This window comes from Sparus aurata, chromosome 13 (assembly GCF_900880675.1).
Source record: "Sparus aurata chromosome 13, fSpaAur1.1, whole genome shotgun sequence".
Taxonomy (NCBI): domain Eukaryota; kingdom Metazoa; phylum Chordata; class Actinopteri; order Spariformes; family Sparidae; genus Sparus; species Sparus aurata.
In genome coordinates this window covers 10,489,816-10,510,748 of record NC_044199.1, presented here as the reverse complement: position 1 = coordinate 10,510,748, position 20,933 = coordinate 10,489,816, and the positions used below count along the sequence as shown (strand labels likewise).

At 42.5% G+C, this 20,933-nt stretch overlaps 1 protein-coding gene across 1 annotated transcript; it reads left to right on the top strand.

The window, feature by feature from the left end:
- The first annotated feature begins 1,700 nt into the window (after positions 1-1,700).
- phldb2a (pleckstrin homology-like domain, family B, member 2a) lies at positions 1,701-19,944 on the top strand. Its single transcript, XM_030437836.1, has 17 exons — positions 1,701-1,856; positions 4,506-4,630; positions 5,650-6,608; positions 6,731-7,063; positions 10,566-10,700; positions 11,060-11,197; positions 12,156-12,302; positions 13,264-13,374; positions 13,452-13,541; positions 13,687-13,830; positions 14,192-14,291; positions 14,956-15,154; positions 15,990-16,080; positions 16,699-16,845; positions 16,979-17,198; positions 17,377-17,462; positions 17,688-19,944. Exons 2-17 carry the CDS (start codon positions 4,576-4,578, stop codon positions 17,826-17,828), a joined length of 3,096 nt encoding a protein of 1,031 aa, XP_030293696.1. The 5' UTR covers positions 1,701-1,856; positions 4,506-4,575; the 3' UTR covers positions 17,829-19,944.
- The last annotated feature ends 989 nt before the right edge of the window (positions 19,945-20,933 follow it).

Here is a 20,933-nt window from a genome sequence, read left to right as displayed (position 1 = left end):
GGCAACCAAATTATGAATATTATGTTCCATTTCTGCTTACTGAGCCTCCGAAACAATCCTTTTCACTAGACCGTTAAAGTCAAGTTGAACTGGACTTATCACACTGAGAGATCAGCAAAAAAAACAAGCACAACTAATCCACATTTCACACCTTCAAATTGAAAACCCAAATACATTTTGGCCCCTCACGATTGGGCGAGACACTCGAGACTCCTCACGCCGTGACTCAGACCTCCCGACGATTACCACAGTCGATCACACACCCACTCCCACAATCTGACACCGAGGTTTTTTCTTCCATCTCTTCCCAACTTTTTCCAAGTCCTTCACTCGCAAGCGCATGATTTCAGTCCAAAAAAATGCATACATGTGCAACAGTTTGCAGCGAACTCTCTGTGCGGGCTTACTTTAAAAAATCTCTAATACCTTTCCCGGACAGGAAGTGGAGAAACATTCCAGCGCTCTACGACAATTAACGTTTTGCGTTGCCGATGAATTTAAGATGTCCCAGTTCTACGTGTCATTTGATTTTTGCGAAGAATTAAAGAGCGCAGTAGACGGACTTGACGTGTGTGTGTGTGTGTGTGTGTGTGTGTGTGTGTTTTTATGACAAAGACCCCAGCTCTGAGTCTGGAAGTAATCATCTCGGCCAGGCTGCACTCCACACCCCCCCTCCACCCTCTCCCTATGATGTAATTGGAGTTTTTTTTGCAGGATGGTCCAACATTTTCAGTGTGCAGTGGGATTCAGGGGTTTTTCCAGAGTAACGTCTCATTCATTCTACTCTCTGAAACCCTCCACATTCGATTCACTCCTTTTATGCCCGCATACTGATAAGTTTACATAAAAAAAAAAAGCAAAAACCTTAGATCAAATGATGATCAGGATATTAGATATGCTCAATGCTGTAGTATGTGTAATGTCTCTTTTTCTTTATTACGCTTTGCCTGCATGGTTTAAAAAGGGGGAGTGAGGTTGGCTCTGTTTCCAACGTGGGGATGGGGGCCTCCTCCCGCCTCCACATACTGCTGTAACAACAATCTGAGAGTCAACATTTTTTTCTTTTTTCACAACTTTTTCGCACTGATGTCTGCTCTTTCTCCCATAGAAAAACACACATTGTGGGAAGACTTTTCTGTGCGAGGACCGGTGAGAGCTTTTGTTTTGTTTCTCCTCTGCGAACTCAGTTGGCCAGACGTCAGGAAAACTGTTGCCCTGGCAGACAGTACGGTCTATGAGTGTTTCGGGGGGGGGGGAGATTAGACTTTTCACACGAGAGCCACAGATCTGCAGTCATTCCATCGAACCCTGTGTCTACTACGTGCACGCTGGAACATGACACAATGGAAACCTGATACTGGAGAGTATTGATCACTGCGAGGTCAGAGGTCAGAATCAGCTACAGAAGGAACAAGAAATCTCGGTTAGTTAGACGGGCGTTACGCATACTCCTTCGTTACGAGACACTGCAATTAAGGCTAATAGGGGTGATAACGCTTCCTACATTCCTTCCTTCTCCTTTGATTTTCCTTGCAAGGGCAATTCTTTATCTAACCAGGGAGGGGCAGCAATCCAGCCAGATGCTGCAAAGTAAACACACTCCTCTCCCCCCCTCTCCCTCATGAGGAGGAGGAGGAGGAGGAGGAGAGTCTGAGCAGAGAGTTGAGGTGGGAGGGGAGACGAGGGGAGAGAAGGGGAGAGGGTCTCCTGTCTGAGCCTTTGTCATGGGAAGACTTTACTCTGCTGTTTCATACAGAGAGAGTAGAGGAGAGAGGGAGGGAGGACTTCGGCTTCAGGAGCAGCAGACACACCAAAAAAACTCAGGAGCAACTATGTGAATGGGACCGAAAGCAGAGGTAAGTTTTATCTTTTTACACGTTCAGCCCTAGTCGATAAAAAAAAAAGCAGTGATGCTCCAGGAAAGCTGCATTTTGTCTGATTTACAATGCTATGCAAGACTCAACTGGAGTGAAATAAGTGCATTGTTGAGGCAGAGCTGTCAAACATGTGAATGCAATTACAAAAAAAAAAAAAGCCAAATGCCAGAAGGAAATAATTGGACTTGAGGCAAATAACTGTTGCACTGTTGCTCAAGAAATGTGCCAAAAAGGTCAAGCGAGTGGATTTTGAGCTGTCACGGTCATCTGTTGGCTGTGTTCAGAGGGTAAAAGGTGGCGGATCTCACTTGAAAAGTCACATCCACTCACTTAACATTGCTGCAAAATGACACAGCCATTCAAATAGGTGGATGACAGCCAGCAGTGGTCACCAGTCAGTCTTCAAACTGTTGACTGCATCCCTGCCTGTGTGTGTGTGTGTGTGTGTGTGTGTGTTTGTGCAGTGTGTGTGAATGCGACAATGCCAACGCTTCTTGCTGCTCTTCTCCAAGTTTTTGTATGATTTCCCGCTATTTTCTAAAACGAACAGAGCTGATGATTAATGGAGAAAACAATCATGCTGCTTGCCAGATTGGATTTTAAAGCTAAATACTGTGTCTGTCTGAACAACGAGTGCGACGAGTGAGGCGACGGCAGTTTGAGCGTTACGCAACGTCTGAGCGTTTGTCTTCAGTGTTGCCACACATTGGATGGAAACATGTTATCAGTGGCCATTCCTCAAACTGTTTACATCCCTCTGTGTTTGTGATCTTCACTACCCTCCCGGCCTGAAGTCTGGCTGATGCAGTAAAAAACTGTTGCCTCTTGACATGAGGCTGGGGCTTTTCTCCCCCCCCTCCCCACTTTTCAGGCGGTCTGGAGAATGAACTCACGCTGATTGATTGGGTGACTGTGTAAAAGGATACCCTACTTCCTGTAGGCCCTCTCTCTCTCTCTCTCTCTCTCTCTCCAGACAGCAGGACCAGAAAGTCTTGGATCAGCCATCTCTGTCTTCCTCTGCAGTGTGTGCATGTGTGAGTGTGTATACGCTGTCTGTGGATTCAGGAAACAGTCTGACTTTTAAAAAATCCCCACTGTTGTATCACTAGACCCCATTATATCCTCACTAGGTCTGATCTTTCTGAGTTATGTCATGGCGTTTCGGGGCCTGACGATGTATATAATAGTTGTATTTGATGTATTTATTTCTTTTAGCAGTTTTTTTTCTGTTAGAGGAGAGCAAGGCTTTCTTAATGCAGTGTCTGGGCAACATCTGCACAGAAATACTTGGAGGCTGTATAAGTGCAATTTTCATGATCGCCACATTAAAATTCCCCAAGAGTCCCAAAGGTGCAACATGTAAGAATATGAGATGAAAACATTCAAAGATGATGTAGTTTTATCAACAAAATATCATAAAAAATATAATTCATGTCCTCCTGGCCCAAAGCTCCTTTGCAAGTGGCGCAAATTCCCTCAATGCTCTGAGCTCCCATTGCAGTCCACAACATGTATGGCTAACTGAGCTAACTAGCTAATGGCAGCTACAGTTATCCGCAGTTGCTGTAGCAGAAACTCGAGTGACATGATGTCCACTTATTTGTTTTGATTATGAATTTAACAGGTGGCCAATTCTTACATATTGCACCTGAATACATTTTTTATTTTTTAATATGAAATAGTAACAATAGTTAGTTACACTATTAACTATTGTTAATAGTTTATATTAACAATAGTTACAGGCCTGTAACTTGCAAACATGTCATATTTAATCTATGGCTGCAGCTCACGATTATATTTGTCATCACTTAACCTGCTGATTGTGACTCATTGTTTTCTCTGAAATGTAAAAAAATTGTGAAAAAGGCTTATTCACAATGTCCAAAAGCCCAAGATGACGTCCTCAATTTGTTTCTTTTGTCCAACCAGCACTCCAAACTCTTCATTTACCAACGTAAATAACAATCAAATCCAGCAAGCAGCAAATTGGTGTAGTTGGTGTTTTCTTTTCTTTTGGTGGCCTAATCGACTAATCGTTGTAGCTCTAATTTTTACTCATTCAGTGTAAGATTGTTAAATAGTGTTTACATAGGGACCAATTCTCAGTTAATGGTTTCACCATGAGCTGCAGGAAACTTCCTCAGGCTAATCCAGGTCCACATTTACCCGGCTTCAACCTCTACCTCTGGCTGCTGTCTCAGTGAGTCTGGGGCTCTGAGGGAATACTTTAACGGACCGGTCATAAGTTTGGGGCTAAAAGATCAATTAAAGGCGCAGAGCGCTGCTTTTCAGACATGGTTTTTATTGGGGACTCTGAGCCAGGCATAAAAAGTTTCCTCTGGATCTGTTTTCCTACTTAGTCTTCAGGAAAGTTTTTTTTCCTTTCTGTTTAAATATGCACATGTGAAATATCTGCTTGAATTGAGGTATTGTTGCAGAGTTTTCATAGGATGAGTTGATGGATTCACCGTCCCGTGATGTGCTGTAAATCATTTGTTTCTCTGTTGAAATACGCTGCTGTGTTGTGATACAATGCTACAAACAGTGTTGACATATCTCTACAGTCTTGTCATGTTTGTGAGTTTCACATTGATTTCTTCTTCTTCTTCTTCTTCTTCTTCTTCTTAGGGAACAAAGCGCACAGGGCTCTGCTAATTCCTGCATCCTCAGACTGAATCAGAGAAAGGAGGTCAGTGTGATGAACAGCATGCTTCCTCAAAGGAGCGCCGTCGCCACTCTGGGCTACGGCTCAGGTAGGACAACTTTCAAGATACACTTTTGTTTTCTAGTTATATTTAGATGACACTAATCACTTTAATTGGCTTATTTAGCAGTGGAGCTCACAGTAATCTGCCGTTATAGATTTCACATCTAATATCTGATTGCAAGTGACAATAAACAAGATCATTTTAGCTGGATGATGTTTCTTGACCTGGAACCTGGAGCAGCTCTTTCTGCATCAGGCATTGATGCGTTTTAGTCAAACTTGCCGCTTGGAACAGACTTCTGGCCTATATTTTCAATAATGATCAGCAGAAAAAACGCAAAGGTTTTTATAATCTGAGCACTGCTGGCAGAGTGACACATATCCGACAATAATTCCTTTGGGATTCTGGTGACATGGAGGCCTGTTCTTAAGTCATAAACACAGGAGAGAAAACAATTTAGGTCAGACTCGGCTCACCAGAATTATTTTGTCTCTCGGGGCTTCCGTACAGCCCATTTTGCATCTTCGCAATACGACGCTTTTAGTCGTGGTCCACCATTAAGTTTACATTTTTTCGCCCTCCAAGGGAAATTAGCTCTGGTCTAGATCTGGAGTTAGTTATTCAGAGTTTTATTTAGCCCAGCAGACTCTGTCATTCTGAAAGCCATCAGGTAATTAATAAAACAGGAGGTGGACATTCTTCAATGTCACATGAACTCGTCCAGCCACCCGTGACTCAGGACACAGTCGTCACACTGCTTAGATATTGGAGGGTGGTCTCAGGATCTCTCTTGCAGTTGAGACTACGATGCATTCTTGCTTGTCTTGGTCCACCGGCATTCTTCCATTTTTAGAAGAAGCTTAACCACTGATTGCGCCAATGTTTGTATTGGGCTCAGAACTGTACGAGCGTACATTCTTCGCCGGTTTTCCCCTCTTCACTCAGCACAAGTGCGATACCGCTCCTCCAAGCTGAGCTGGTGCTTCGTAAAAAAGTACCATTAAAACCATTACGTAGTCCAGATAGAGGCAGGATTTCATGCTCTGACTTTCTCTCTGTTGCAGACTGTGTGAAGATTGAGCACAGCGGCAGTGGCTCGGTGGGTGGGACGGTGCTGAGGGGCTCCCGCTCTAAGGCAGAGCTACAGGAGCTGATGGAGACGCTTCAGCGCAGGAAGAGTGCCCTGGAGGCCAGCTTGAGGGCAGCTGAGTGCAACCGTAAGTACCTCAGTGTACCTGGATCCCAGCCATCAAGGCCACTGTCAGTCCTCAGCAATAGCGACCGGCCTCCATCCGCCTCCAGAACTTTCTCCTACATGACCAGCAGCAGCGTGCCTCCATCGCCTCGCCAAGGTGAACGCCAGCTGAGCCCCAATGGCTTGCTCCGCCATTCCCACTCTCGCCACCAGTCACAAGACAGTCTGCTCCTCTCCAGCGCAACAGATGGAAGCTCTCTGCTCTCCTCCTATGGGCAGCCCCTACCTCGTTCTCCCAGGGTCAAAAGTGGAGCAGCCAGCGTGCCGTCCAGCCCTCGCATGGGTCGCAGGCTCTATTCTCAGGGCAAAGCTGGAGGAGACTCCCGGCAGAGGAAATACTCCACCGGCTCCCTCAACAGCCTGGGGCTGCACAGTCGCTCTCTGCCACGGCTTCACAACGCTGCCGACCCCCCTGCTCTGTCGCTACCATCTCGGCACTCAGTGGGCTCCCACAGAGGAGTGGGCTCGGCAGGGCCGCGGCGTAGTCTCTCCTCTCTGGAGCAGCCTCCAGATGTGACAGTACCAGCCAGCATGCCCTGCACCCCCAGGAGGGCCAGCCTGGCCTCTCTGAGCTCCCTTGGTGTCGACATGGATGGTACAGGTTTAGATTTGAGCTTTGGAGAGAGGAGGCTGTCCTTTGGGAAGGGTGGGTTGGGTGCAGGACAGAGAGTGGGCAGCATCAGCTCTTTGAATGGCAAAGAGGAGCTGAGAGACTATCACCAGCACCAGAGGGATGAACGACTCAGGGAGCAGAAAGTGCAAAGACTGGTGAGTTTTGTTTTTAACCGATTTCCTCCACTTTTATACAACCTTAACAACCTCTTAACATGCTTGTCAGGGAAATAAATCAAACGTTGTAGAATAATTAAGTATGGATGACCTGTCCGCAGGAGTGCCAGCGTCTAGAGACCATCTTAAACCTGTGCACTGAGTTGGGCCACGTGGAGCGAGAGCCTGCGGGCTCAGCTGTTTCTGACCTGCAGAAGATCAATAAGGAGCTGGAGAAGCTGCAGGTGTCAGACGATGAGTCAGTGTTCTCCGACTCCCCGAGCAGCACCGCTCCGGAGAGCTGCTTCGGGGGCAAAGCCAGAGACTTCCAGCTCGCCGAGGAGCAGCAGGTCAGCCAGCGTCAGCAGAGCCTCTACAGAGACGCCAGATCCCACTCGCCTGCTATCAGCCTGAACAGCAGCGCTCCCTCACCCTCCACCCACCACAGAGCCAAAGTGAGTTCCACCCAGTTCACGATCCATGTGAACGTCAGGTCAGGAGGATAAAACTGAATACTGACAAATTACGAGTAAGACTTGTGAATTGAATTAAATCACTGTCAAATATGATCAATTATTGTAAGGTTTTGTTATAGTCTGGTAACTGTATCATTAGCAGAACAAGTTGCAAAAAGCCAGAATTATTAGATTAATGTTAATTGTGACTTTTTACCCTCAAAATTATGACTTTTCAATCTCATAATTGAAACCTTTTATCTCATATTATGACCTTTTTCTCATGATGATAACTCTTTATCTCATAATTACGACTTTATATCTCATAATTCAAACCTTTTGTCTCATATTATGACTGTTTTCTCACAATCATAACTCTTTATCTCATAATTATGACTTTATATCTCATAATTTGAACTTTTTTTCTCACAATTATCACCTGCCATAGGAATACTTTTTTTCATCATGCTTAGTTGTATCTTTCTTTTCTCTAACTTGTGCAAACAGGCTTCCATAACATCCTCTTCTCTTTAAATAACACCAATACAAGATATCTAAAAATACTCACTGCTCATTGTATCCATTAATTCTAACATATTCTTTTGTTATTCTGGCTGATTTTTTCAATAATACAATTGCAATATTACAACTAGGCAACCATATATTGTAAAATCACGTTATTGTCATACTATTTCAAAATAATTGTGCACACAAGTGAAGAAAAAAAAATCACCTAGTATGACTTTCGGAGCTCCATAGCAGAGATGTTATTTTGGGTGTTTGTCATGCTTATATTTCCAGTAACTAATTTAATATAAGCTGATGTCACTGGTAAGAAGTTCACCTCCGAATAATCAGTAAAACAAGCTGCAGGTGACAAAAAACACTCAGGTCTAATGAATGTGACCTTACTTACCTAATATTGGTTGGAGCTTGTAGGAACATGGAGGATAAACTAACAAACACACCATGCTAACTTATTAGCTAATGTGTTAGCATACAGTTAGCTACCTTTGTTTGGAGTGTTTTCTTTGGCGTCTTGAAGAACGTCCGATATTCACTCTAAATTAAATCCTTTTTGTGTCTCCATTAACTTTGAACGGAACTTTGGATCTTCATAGTTAGCGGCTAAATGCTTCACCACATTACCCCTTAGCTAGCAGCTAACTCTGACTGCTTGGCTAGCTCTGGCGCCGGGCAGAAAGTGTACAGTGGGTTTAATGCTATGGAGGAAAAAAGGTTAGTGAACTTAAGTAATGAACTTTTTGGCACTATTATTACATTGTAAATTAGCGCAGGTGCAATAAATACGATTAAGTACATCTGAATGTAGCTGCTTCAGTGTTATGGTGCTGGCGTTGTGCTTGCTTGTGTGACTCACTGGGACAATTGAGCAGGACAGAGGCATGTGACTGTTGTGGGTAATACCTCTGTTTCTCACTGTGACAAGTCAAAATGTCTGCCGTGAGAACGGCTTGTTAAACTTTAAGTCTGGTTTTGGGATGCGAAGCTTCTGATTAGGGCTGAATCATCTCGAATGAATGTGTCCTTTCCCACATCTTGTCCATCTCAAATCTTCCTTCTTCCCATCCTCTCATCGCATTCTCTTGGTTACTCCCTGAGACACAATGGTTTTAAAGAAAGAAAGAGAGGACGGAGCTGTAGTAAAGTCAAATGAGACACACCCCTCCTCTGGAATGCAGTTTATCACACTGCTGATAGCCTGTTGATGTTTGTTTGTTTACCTTTTTAAAATATCATCAGGGGAAATGTTTCCATTTCCTCTTCACATTTCCAGAGAACTTTTAAAATCTAGTGCAGATTACATAACATTTTGTTAAATATACTGTAAATACTGTAGCCATTTTCCCCCTAGATTTGGGGTTTGATGGGATTTCATCCGTCTCAAAAAACGAAATTTGGATACATCCGATGACAAGTTTAGCCAAATTTAATTCAAACTGGACTGGTCTGGATGAAAAGTGCAAACATCTGTCTTGGGCAGGCGCTGACTCACATGCTGATCCATCACATGATGGTTTGTCTTCCACTGTATTATCTGACATCTAAACTTCTTTAGGTGGATGTAGATTCCTGTAAACCTTTGGGCTTTTAGTCAGAGGTGTTGTTATGTAATTGCGTGCGGTTAGCACTTTGTACATTTCCTGTTTATGTGGGTTGTTCAGGCGGATAAACAGACAAATCACAGTTGCACAGAATCTCCTCACAGCTACGATTTGACCTTTGACAAGTTTTTAAGATGTGTCAAAGTGGGAAGCCTTGCCACACATACTATACTGAGGATTGAATGAACATGGTTAAATCTATCAGATATATCAAATATTGTGATTTTTAGATCCCAGTGAGGCGACCTCCTCCGCTTTCTCCCTGCTCACGCTGTGGAGTAACTTACTGTCTGTAAGACTTCAGCCTTTTTTTCCACTCCAGTGCAGTAACAACCTAGCGGTGTGTCTGGTTTTAATGAAGAAGCCCTCGTTTTGTTTCAGCACTCAGCCATTCAAACGCTTCACGGAGGAGGAGAAGGGGGGCAGGAAATGACTTTATCCCACGGAGAATTAGCGTGTGCATGTGTGAGTGTGTGCACGCACATCTGTGGGTGTGTGCGAGTGGAAGAATGCTAGTGTATATGCATGGAGAGGGCTTGCGTTTCTCCAGATGTTTTGGACTATACGCTGGGGCTAAATGGATGGAGGACGTTGTGAAAAATGAAAAAGTAGTTAACACATCAGCACAGGTAATCAGCTTGTCCTTGTTTTATGTCAGAGACAGAATTTTCAAACACACCTGGAGCTGATAGAAGTTAGATTTCCGAGCTGACACCATCACGCCTGTAAAGTGTCAAATGTGACAGGGTTTTAAAGACCCTAAATACCCTTTCCTGCATTCCTCAGAGCAGTCTGTGCAGGAAGAACGAGCGCTCACAACCCGCCTGGGAAATTATAAATCCTAGAGCTGCTCGCCACATGAGGTGCTGACCTCAAAAACAATCCTCCTGAATCCTGTATGGAAGAGTACCTGATACAGGATCTCTTAAATGCACCCACACAGGAGAATGAATGAATGATTGTAAGACTGATGCAGATAGATGTGGGAGTACTTTGGCACGACTGGCAGTAGAGTGCACAGATAGAAATTTCCATTACAGCAAGTGGAAAAGAATCCTGCTGTCAGTGATCCAGCTGTGGATGAGTTAAAACGGCAGCTGCCATCGTCTAATTCAGAAAAAAAACAAAAAACGATTCCACTGGCTGGCGAATGCGATTAACGACACACTGGACGCATTGAAAAAGCAGATTCTCGTGTTAAAATAACTATCCGAAAGCCTGAATAACACAATCCCAGAGAGAAGCTACTGCCAATAAACTTTATGATGGGGATTTTTTTTTTTTTCTGTGCAGCGTGTCTGTGGATTTGTGTAATGTACAGTATGTGTACACACTTTAGAGCCAAGCATTTAAATGCATTCCTGGTGTCACTGCAGGTTTTGGAGAGCATGCAGCTGAAACAGGAGGTAACGCAGATAGAGGAAGAGAGGATTCAGGTGCTGAACAACATAGAGGAGCTGGAGCAGAAGATCAAAGACCTGGACAACCAGATGGAGGAGTCGGTCCGAGAGGTAGAGCGCAGCATATAAACACAAACCGGACTCCAGAGCAGCTTGATGGTGTTTGTTCTTATCTGGTGTCAGATACACCGATGACCTCATGATAACCAAAGCACTCTGCAGGAGTTATCACTCAAGCTCACCGCAGTAAAGCTGACAAAGTGAGCCGTCAGATGCTCAGTTGTGTTTAAGTTCAAAGTATTGAGTTGCTGGGTTCTTCTGTCTGTCTTACTCTGTTTGATTATCTATTAAGTGTTTCATTCATCTGATGCTAATAATGATAAACGATAACACACCCTAAGATAATAGTAATCGCATATAAGACGATACATTTCTGAGGGTTTTTAACTCTGCGCTGCTGTTTCCTGCAGATGGAGGTGGAGTGTGCCTTGCTGGAGGGGGAACAGGGGTCAGAGATGGCCCAGCTGCAGAGAGAAAAGGAGCTTCTGGACCAGCTTAAGCAGAAGATTCATAGCAGTGAGAAGAAGAGTCACACTGAGAAGTCACAGGTGATAAGAATATATATAACCTCTCACCTTTGCTGGTTTGTCCTTTCATTCAGTAGAAAGAGGTATATGAGGGAATGCTTCATCAGGATTGAGTGTGTTGACACGCAGAGACGATAAAGCCACAGCTCAGGCAGACTCTCAGGGATCAGTTCAGTTTAACCACACCTTCCTTGAAAATGGGTTCAGTGGAGTTCCAGTAAAACCAAACAAACAAATTATGTTTGCAAGAGGAAATGCTTACAAAACTGGACCAAGGTTCATCACAAATGGGATCTGCAAAGCAGCTTAAAAGGTCCTCTGAAAGACCGGACCAAATAAGCTGAAAGGCATCGCCAAACAATGTAATAAAAACATGTTGTGTTTCTAAATCTGGACCTGTTAGCTGACGTTCTCTGCGGGAATATTCCTCTGACAAACTAGTTTGAAGAAAACCTTAACCAACTCGACAATACTGTTTATTCTTCTGTTCTCCAGAATTAGCTCTTGTTAGCAGTGAGCGCCAAAACTCACAGGAAAACCTCAGTTCTCATTTTTCACCTGTACGGTCTGTTTTTTTCTTTTCCACCCAATTTGTTCCGTCCCTTATTATTCCTCTTGACCTTGTTTTCTGTAATCCTGGATCCCTTCGCAACTTCTGTTTCGACCCTGGTACCCCTTAAATTCACATTAGGGAAGGGGCCCAAATAGTTACCACGTGTAAAACAAATTGTTTGCACATCTGACTTCAATTTGGTTGACAACTAAAATCACCTGAGACCTGATATCATTTAGAAGGACATGAAACTTAACACTTTGTGCACAATAGCATATACAGTGCTGTTACACAGTATATCGCTCATTAGCACATAGTCAGTTCAATTCTCTCTTAATTGTTAATTATGACAATTCTTAAAGAGTATATTCAAATCTATTCATGTGTTTTAACCTTCTAATTGGAGTATTGTTATATGTTTCTCAGGAGACTGAGGAGCAGACACAAAGTTTGGAGGACTTGGAGTTTCAGAAACTGGAGAAAGAAATTAATCAGGGAGAGGAAAAAGAGAATCAGAACCAGGAGCTGCTGCGAGAGATGGCAGAGTATCAGCGTCTTACCGTCACACGCAAGGTACAAACGAGTGAGGTTTTCTAAGCGTGCATGTAGCATGTCGTGCATGTTTAACACCGCAGTTAGCGCTGGCACCGCTTCACTTTTTTATTTTCAGACAGAAATATTAACAGTAGAAGTTCCAGTGTCGGTATTTTTGGAGCATTCTAAGAGAATTCAACTTTTGAGAGGATCTGAAATATGTGTTGTCTTATGGTTTAGTATTAGTATAGACATTCCAGGGCATGTTCATTCCAGCACATTTTATCTTAATGGTCCCAGACCATCGGCCTCTTTTTCTTGCTCTTAGGTCTCAGTTTGTTGGCCCACCGGGATAATCCTATTTTCATTTAAGAAATAGACTTTGTGTGTCTAGACTTTGATTCCTACTTCAAGTTTTCTAGTATTATCAAAATTGCCCTCTTTTTCTTAATTACCAAGATTGTTATCTGAGAATTCTGGGAAAAGTTTTATCAAGTAAATGAATAACACTGCCATAGAATCACATAAGATCATTTTTAAAAAGGTTATTCAGGTGATCATTTTAGATGTTCTTTTTTTTTCAGTCACTCCATTGTGGTTTGTTGTCATTAATTTTTTATTACAGGTTGTGCATGATATAAAGCTACACATTTGTGAGGTATGCTGCACAAAGCATGAACTAATAACAAGACACAACAATACCAGCAATGGTAAGCATGAAACACTATTTGCATAGAATTGAAGACATAACTAGTTAATAGATTATTCATAAATGGAAAAGCCACAGAGAGGCGGCTGCAGCAGGGTGAGGATGTTGAGGATGGATGTGCGAAGAAGATTTGAGTTGTAGAAAAACAAAAACAAAATCTCGCACAAATAGATTTTTGCAATTGTTCACTCTGCTGCTTCTTAATAAAACACCTCCACTAACACGACAGCATTACTTTGCCTGATGCAAAGTTGATATTGTGTCGTGATATTGTACTATTTATTGTCACAGGAAAGAATCATGACGCTGAAGAAACAGTCGTCACAGATTACTTTACAGGCTCAGCAAGAAAGAGAGAACTTCCAGAGGGAGAAAAACAATTTGCTGGTCATGCTTCAGAAGGTAAGCGCATTCTTTGCACGCTGATCTTGTGAATATTTACATTTATTTACTTGAACATACTATCCCGATGTCTGCAGGAGAGAGAGAAACTGGCATCTCTGGAAGGAAAATATGCAGAGTTGTCTGAGGGGCAGACGTTCTCTAACAACCCTGGAGCCATCACAGAGGTGGGTATCAGTTACTGCAGCAATTTATATTTCCACCAGCAGAGTGCTCCTCACACAAATTAATGACAACAGTCTCAGTGTCTCCGAGGAGAAGTCGTGCTTAGTTTATCCTTTGTGATTCCTCTGATTTCTGTGATCACGACAGCACTTGCAATCTCTGAAGGAAAGGAGACGGAGCAGCGGCAGCAAAGAAAACTCCTCCCAGCCGGTAGACAGCCTACCTCACAAGAGGAGTCAGCAGCTCCTCACGTCTTACGGCAGATCCCTGGGACGCACACTCCCTCCCAAGGTCTTTTTTTTTTTTTTTTTTCAATCTTGGCAGACATTAAAGGTTGGATGCAGTATAATCAAACTGAATGTTTTAAAATCGGACTAGAGGGCATTTGTAATTTCTTCAAAAGGCCCATTGATCTATTATTATTTCTCTCCTTTAAAGTAAGAATAATCCAGACTTTTGAAAAACAGTTTCAAAATAATGAGGCTCATTCTGGACTGCAGATGATGGAGATTTCATTGCCCTCATTATTTGTATCCAGAACATTTTGTCCCGAGAGAAGTGATCCACCCAAACAGGAATACTCAGCATTGCAACACCCATCCAGCTCATGAAGCACTCTGAGAATGACAGAGGTTGAATGTTTCCTCTTCAGGCCCACCTTCCTCTGTCCCAAAGCTCCAGCTGTGGCAGCGTCATCTCACCAGGCTTCAGCTTCTCCCCCCGGGACCTGAGCACCCGCCGCATGCCCAAGAGTGAGTCAGAGTGGCGGACCGTCGCTTCTTGTCTGCATCAAGTCTATACTGTGTGTGAGCAGCTTCATAACCTCAGGCGATATGGATGAATCAGGGCAGGGAATTCTGTAGTGGTGCACAAAGGGAGCTGCATTTAGTCCAGATCTGATATGAAAGAGTAAATGTTTGTCTGAACAGAATTACATTCCAGAAGATAGGAATCTGTGATTTTGAGGCAAATTACTTGTTTGTGCAGCTCGCTCAAACCAATCACCACATCCAAAGTATCTTCATTGCTAATGGCGGTACAGTCCTTTGACATGTGACCTTGTTTCATTCCTTCGACATGTCATGTAATGAGGTTTTGAGAAACTCATTTGAAAGGAAGAAAAGTATGATGTTAAATACTGCAGCATTCACCAGACAGATTTGTTATGTATTCATGAAGTGTTTTCTAGATGATTAGACGACTTGACAGCACTTCAACAAACTACCCACAGTTTAACACAGTAGATGGTGACTCTGGTTTCCTCTGTCCTGATGGGGCAGGCAAGCAGATTATATAGAATTATGATGAAGATGCTATTCCACTTTGCCAATTAGTTAATACATTTAAACTCTGCTGATGACATTTGACATTTAGCTCATGCATGCTGAGAGTATTTTGTTTCATCTCTACTGTCAGCAAGCAACAGCCATGCGCACATGAATGAGGACAGACAGAGAGGAAGCGACTTCTGCAGCAGGATGGTCTCCGAGCCCAACGTGTTCTTGGAGTCCTTCTCGTACCCGGACAACAGCCAGGCCTCAGACACTGTCAGCGTGGACAGCTCTGACAGCCTGGAGACCAGCTTCTCCGCCTGCTCCCCAGACAACATCTCCAGGTTAGAGACAAACAGATGAAAGGTTCCTTTGGAAAGTGTAGACAGAGAAAGTATGAATTGCAAGATGAGGAGTTATATTTTTAGAAGAGGATTTGCAGAGGATGTTCAGAAAAAGATATTTTGAAGAGAAAGAGAAAGAGGAAGTGTTTTTGAAGAGGCTGTCATCGGCTGTATTTGTGTCACATCAGAGACAAACATATCTGCATTATATTGAGATTTTCTCACAGTTGCATACAGTGCACATCACCAAATCCAGCTACAAGCTCGGTTTGTCATTTTCAAGGAGGGGCTGTTTGCAATCAGGGAAGTCCCACCTCGTGGTGTTACTAGACTGTGTTTTTATCACCTAGATTTCTTTTACTAAAATGTGTGTTTATTTATATATAATCTATATCATATATGACATTCTATTATTGATAATAATGTTAAATTTTGATTGCCACTGTCTGCTGTTTTAATTACATGGTTATTATTGAGGTTATAGTTTGCAGCAGCGTTGAACTGGAGTGCGTTATATTGAGAGGTGCTCCTAAGATTTTGTGACTCTACGTACGTAAATGAGAGGGGCAGAATATTAGGAACACCTTTTAATATAATGCACTCACATTACAACAATACCACCAACTGCAACCATAAAGTTGAATTCTTTTGTTTTTGAAAACTGATAAGCTTTGTAAAAGTAGAATTCATGGCAAATCACATTAGATGTTACAATGTACCTAATAAAGTGGCTGGTGATTGTGTCCTCCACAAACAAGGAGGGTTTTCCTCCTTTCTCAGAGAAACCGGGTTCCTCATGCATTTGAGAACTTGTGTTTTTTACATTTTCCATCAGCGCAAGTACATCCAATATGGCGAAGATCGAGGAGATGGAGCGTTTGCTAAGAGAGGCCCAGGTTGAGAAGCAGAGGCTCCTTGAGTTTCGGGTAATTAATCCAACCTAACCAAAACTTAAGGAGTTTGCACACCAATTTGGTGATTTTCATATGATTTTTTTTTAAATCTGTCCCTTAAAAACATTACGAACAGAAACCTTGCACTTGCACCTTGCACACTTAACTCTGAGTCAAATTGTTATTATTTTATAAATTCACAATCCTCTCACTTATATAACAAAGAAAAAGTCCATCCAATGCTGAAAACAAGATAAGAGCAAGGAGAGTTTCACCTACTGATATAGGAACTGACGAACTATCGGGATCACTTTCAGGTAGTATTTCAGGATGTCAGTGGTCCTGTTTGATACACTGCTAGCTATTATTGGAAACACACATCAAGAAGAAGACAGCCTATTTCTGCAAACAACGGCTGGCAGTATGTCTAAGCTAGAGTGACACACCACACACACATCAAATCGGGGAAGTATGCAAAAAAAAAAGCAAAAAAATCACAACAGTTCCCAAAAAATGTATGACGCTGGGAAGTTCAGTGCAATTTCAGACAAAAAAAAAGGGCATGTTGTGCTTATGCCTTTACTGTGTATACGGATGTGTTCGTTTGTTGATGGATGTAATGGACTCTCACACATACCCACACCTGTGCAGGAGCGTGAGATGGAGATGCGCCGGCAGGCTCTGGAGGAGGAGCGCAGGAGAAGGGAGGACCTGGAGAAACGACTGCAGGAGGAGACGAGCAGGAGACAGAGACTTGTAGAGAGAGAAGTGAAGCTCAGGGAGAAACAAAGATCGCAGGTATTCACAATGAATCTGGTTTAAATCTGGAAAAAAAAAAAATGTTCACCACTGATGTCATGTAAATACTTCTTAAACGAAGTAGCACACAATGTTTACGTCTGTTTTTGCAATTCCACTGCCGTTTCCATAGTCCCGGCTGCTGACGCGGTACCTCCCTGTAAGGAAAGACGACTTTGATCTTCACGGCCATATCGAGGCAGCTGGACACAACCCAGACGCCTGCTTTCATCTGGCCATCACTGATAAAACGTGTCGAGGATTCCTGGTCAAAATGGGCGGCAAGATCAAGACCTGGAAGAAACGCTGGTTTGTCTTCGACCAGAATCGCAGGACGCTCACCTACTACGCAGGTGAGTAACTACTTCCTCTCAGCTCCGTGATGAAAATCTGCAGATTAAAATGTGAGACAAAAGTATTTCCAGCAGTGATGTCGCTTTTCAACTATGCCGGCATGCTTTGGACGCTGAGACGGAGCTTTGATCTGTGCTGTTGGTCCCTGAACAGCCCTGTTTACATTCTCCACTGCAGACAAACACGAGACCAAGATGAAAGGAGTCATTTACTTCCAAGCCATAGAGGAGGTGTACTATGACCATTTAAAGAACGCGCACAAAGTAAGTCAGTTTATGTCAACGTGTGTGTGCCTGTATGTGTTTTCTAGCACGTGGCATCCTCTACGAATGCCTAATATTTGCTGAACATTGTTGACATCTGTTTCCCTTTTCTCCCTCCATTTATCTTTCTCCTTCCCACGCGTGTACAACCTCACCCCTCTCCCTCCTATTCGCTATTATTTCACCTTTTTTTCCCTCAAAATTACACTCACCTCCACGTCCAAGAGCCCCAACCCCTCGCTGACCTTCAGCGTGAAGACCCCCGATCGGGTGTACTACATGGTGGCTCCGTCGCCTGAGGCCATGCGTATCTGGATGGATGTTATGGTTACGGGCGCTGAAGGACACATGCATTTCATGGTGTAACTGATCCGCTCGATTTCTCTGGTAAACATTGTGCCACACGAGAGGGTATACAGCGTTCTGCTCGAATCAGCATAACAGAGAACACACGTCGCGTGGAGCTGAGATGGATTTTCATCAGGTCAACATAAATTAACAGTTTACACTTGTAGTACTTGTAGCCTACAACATGCTCAGAAGGACACTTTACAATGTAATCATGTATAACAGAACAAAAGAACTGATATACAAGTTTCACAATTAAGCTATTTAGTTTTTTGTTTAATATGTTGTATGTACCATGAGTGGCTGAGGTGTCCCTTGCAGAAATTTTGCTTTTACGATTTTTAAATCTCTGCTCGCTTCATTCTCTGTATCAGCTTTTGTTCCGTCAAAACTCCAGGGATCAGGGAAGCTTTTAAATGAGCGGAGACCCAACATCTGCAACACTTCCAAACCACGGTACACACAGATGCTGCTTCTCTATGACAGATACACATGTGTCGACTTTCTCAAAACTGAAGCTGAGTCAGTTTATTTGCCTACTTCCTCTTGTCTCCTCTCTGGAGTCCATCTTTTCAGCAATTCTGTATCTTAGTGAGACTGAACTTTTGAATTTTTCTTCACTATGTACATCAGGCGGAATCAGTGGGTCACAGCTTCTCGCTGATTTTTCCAAGATTTCATCATCCCTCTGTATCTGTGGTGGCAAGAATGCACGTTTATATATCTATATTTTGACTGATTTAGATTTTTGTTTTAACACACATGCAGAGTTATAAATGAATATACACATAAGCAAAACAAATTGTGAAGGAGAGGTACAGAAAACGAGACAACAAATATTAAAAGGGTGAAGGAGAGAGAGGAGAAGAGGAAGAAGAAAAATAAGGTTGCACATGCTAACAGACAAACATAATAAGTAATAAAATCTCCTGTTAGTAAGATATCATAGATATCATAGATTTTTGAGTCTCACTAATGCTTTCAGATGTTGGCCGACCCGACCTACAGTCCCAAAGCATCAGTTCTAATATCTTACCAACGTAACTAGTTATTAGTGGACAATTTACAAAGACATTCAGATGGAACTAGTAATGCTAGTCGAGTATTGTTTCTGCATTTTTGCAGCCAGACTAACAGTATAAGCTGGGGTTGTCTGATTATTTAAAGCAGGGCTGAATGTCAGTTTTCCTTTAAACCAGATACATCTCTGTTTGCATCACACTCATTCCAGTTAGCTCTTATTTGGGCTTTTCTTCTAATCTATGAAGGAAATGATTACAGGCACTTTTTACATTTCAGTGTTAGAAATTATTTTAAAGTTTAGTTAATATTCTACAAATGAAAGTAGAACATTTTCCCAAATCACAATGATATTGTGTTTAATGCATACCACTGTGCAGCTAGCTCCCTTTACCTACAGTCGAGGCTGCTGGCCTGATATGACGAGGCCATGTTGTGCGGCAGTGATGCTGTTACGGACTGCGTCACCACATGTTCCTCAGCGTTTCATTGTGTACTTTTACCAGCAGAGGTCCTCAGTGCAGAGTTATTGCACTGACATGACGTAATGCTCTGGCTGGTCGGCCCTCGCTCACTCAGATAAATGAGAGTGGAGCGTCATTCATCCACATTTTCTAATGCTCCTATATCAGTTATGTGCATTTATAAGCACATGTATTATCAAGCTTTAGATTTGCTTTTTGAAGCAAAAACGAAATCATGTTTTATGATCTTGAACACAATGATTTTTTTACAATTTTGTTTTTAAATGTTTTATAAAATCCATTTATTTGATCTGTATATTCTTTGACTAATGAAAGACAACAAGCGACCAGCTGTTTGTTTACAGACTGCAGAGCTGACAGTGTTGCAGATGAATTGTTGCCTTTGCTGGATGCTTCTCAGCGGACGGATGTGTCTGTCATATTAATAACTCATCCACAAACTGTCGTCCGCTGTATGGAACACAAACCTCGAAAACCAAACAAAAATTCAAATATATTTTAAATAAATTCAGTATTTTATATTTTGTGTATGAACAATTTTAGTCAAAACTATGCAACAGGTTTTTATAAAATGACGTATGACATTTTTCAATATGAATAAGAATAAATCATTTTGATTGTGAATCGTATTTGGTGATGTTAAGGTTGATTTGTCTATTGAACATGAACGTTATATTTCGCCGGCTGTAAAAACCCGATCATGCAGGATATTGAGTCTCATAGCATTATTTCTGCACTGTTCTGTCATCATCATCACAGGAATCGATGACCTTTTTATATAGGGCTGCAAAATGCCCCTGCGGTGCAGTGTAACTAGATATTTATATCAAACCTCTCAAGGGAATCTGTCTTTTATTTATATTACAGTAGCTTTGATAAAAACCACCATGACTGTGGCATGCTGTGCTAATAAATCAGCTCCCAGTTTAGCTGAAAAGCCTCTGAAATGTCTCAGAAACTCAAAAACAAGATCGACCATGAGCATGCATCTACTGCCAGAAAATTCAGTATTGATCATTTTTTTCTTTGCTTGACTGGTTCATCTCAGGTAAATGCAAACAGCGAGTCGACGAGCAATTTGTTAGTGTCTAAAATGGTCACAAAATGACATTCAAGCATTGTTACAACACATTAACCACTTAATTTCTATTTAAAGTAATAGTTGGCCTAATTAGCATGTATACCGTGAGTGTGCTCATTAAGGCACTCATGGTTTTAAACTCCTCCTCCAGCCTCCCATTGGTTGACCTAGTGGGGTTGGCATGGAAACACAGAATGAAGCATGCTAAATTAGGTCCTAAAGAGGCACACCGTCTATCCAGAGGCTGAAACACACACAAACACATACAGACCATGGAAAGCTGAGGGTGGCCTCAGTGCATTATGGGTGCTGTAATTTGTGTAACATATTTGGGGCAAAGGGCCGGCCTTACAGAGACACAAACAGCCGATGGACCCAAATCAAGTGAGGTTCTTTGAGACGGCTTATGCAATATAGCTCAAAAGTTCATCCTGATGCGTTGCCGTGGTTGAACTTCACTCAAGGCTGTTGTCGCTATCATTTACAGTATAAGCATGAAAGCCACATAGCTGGGAAAAATCATGTGAATGGATGTTG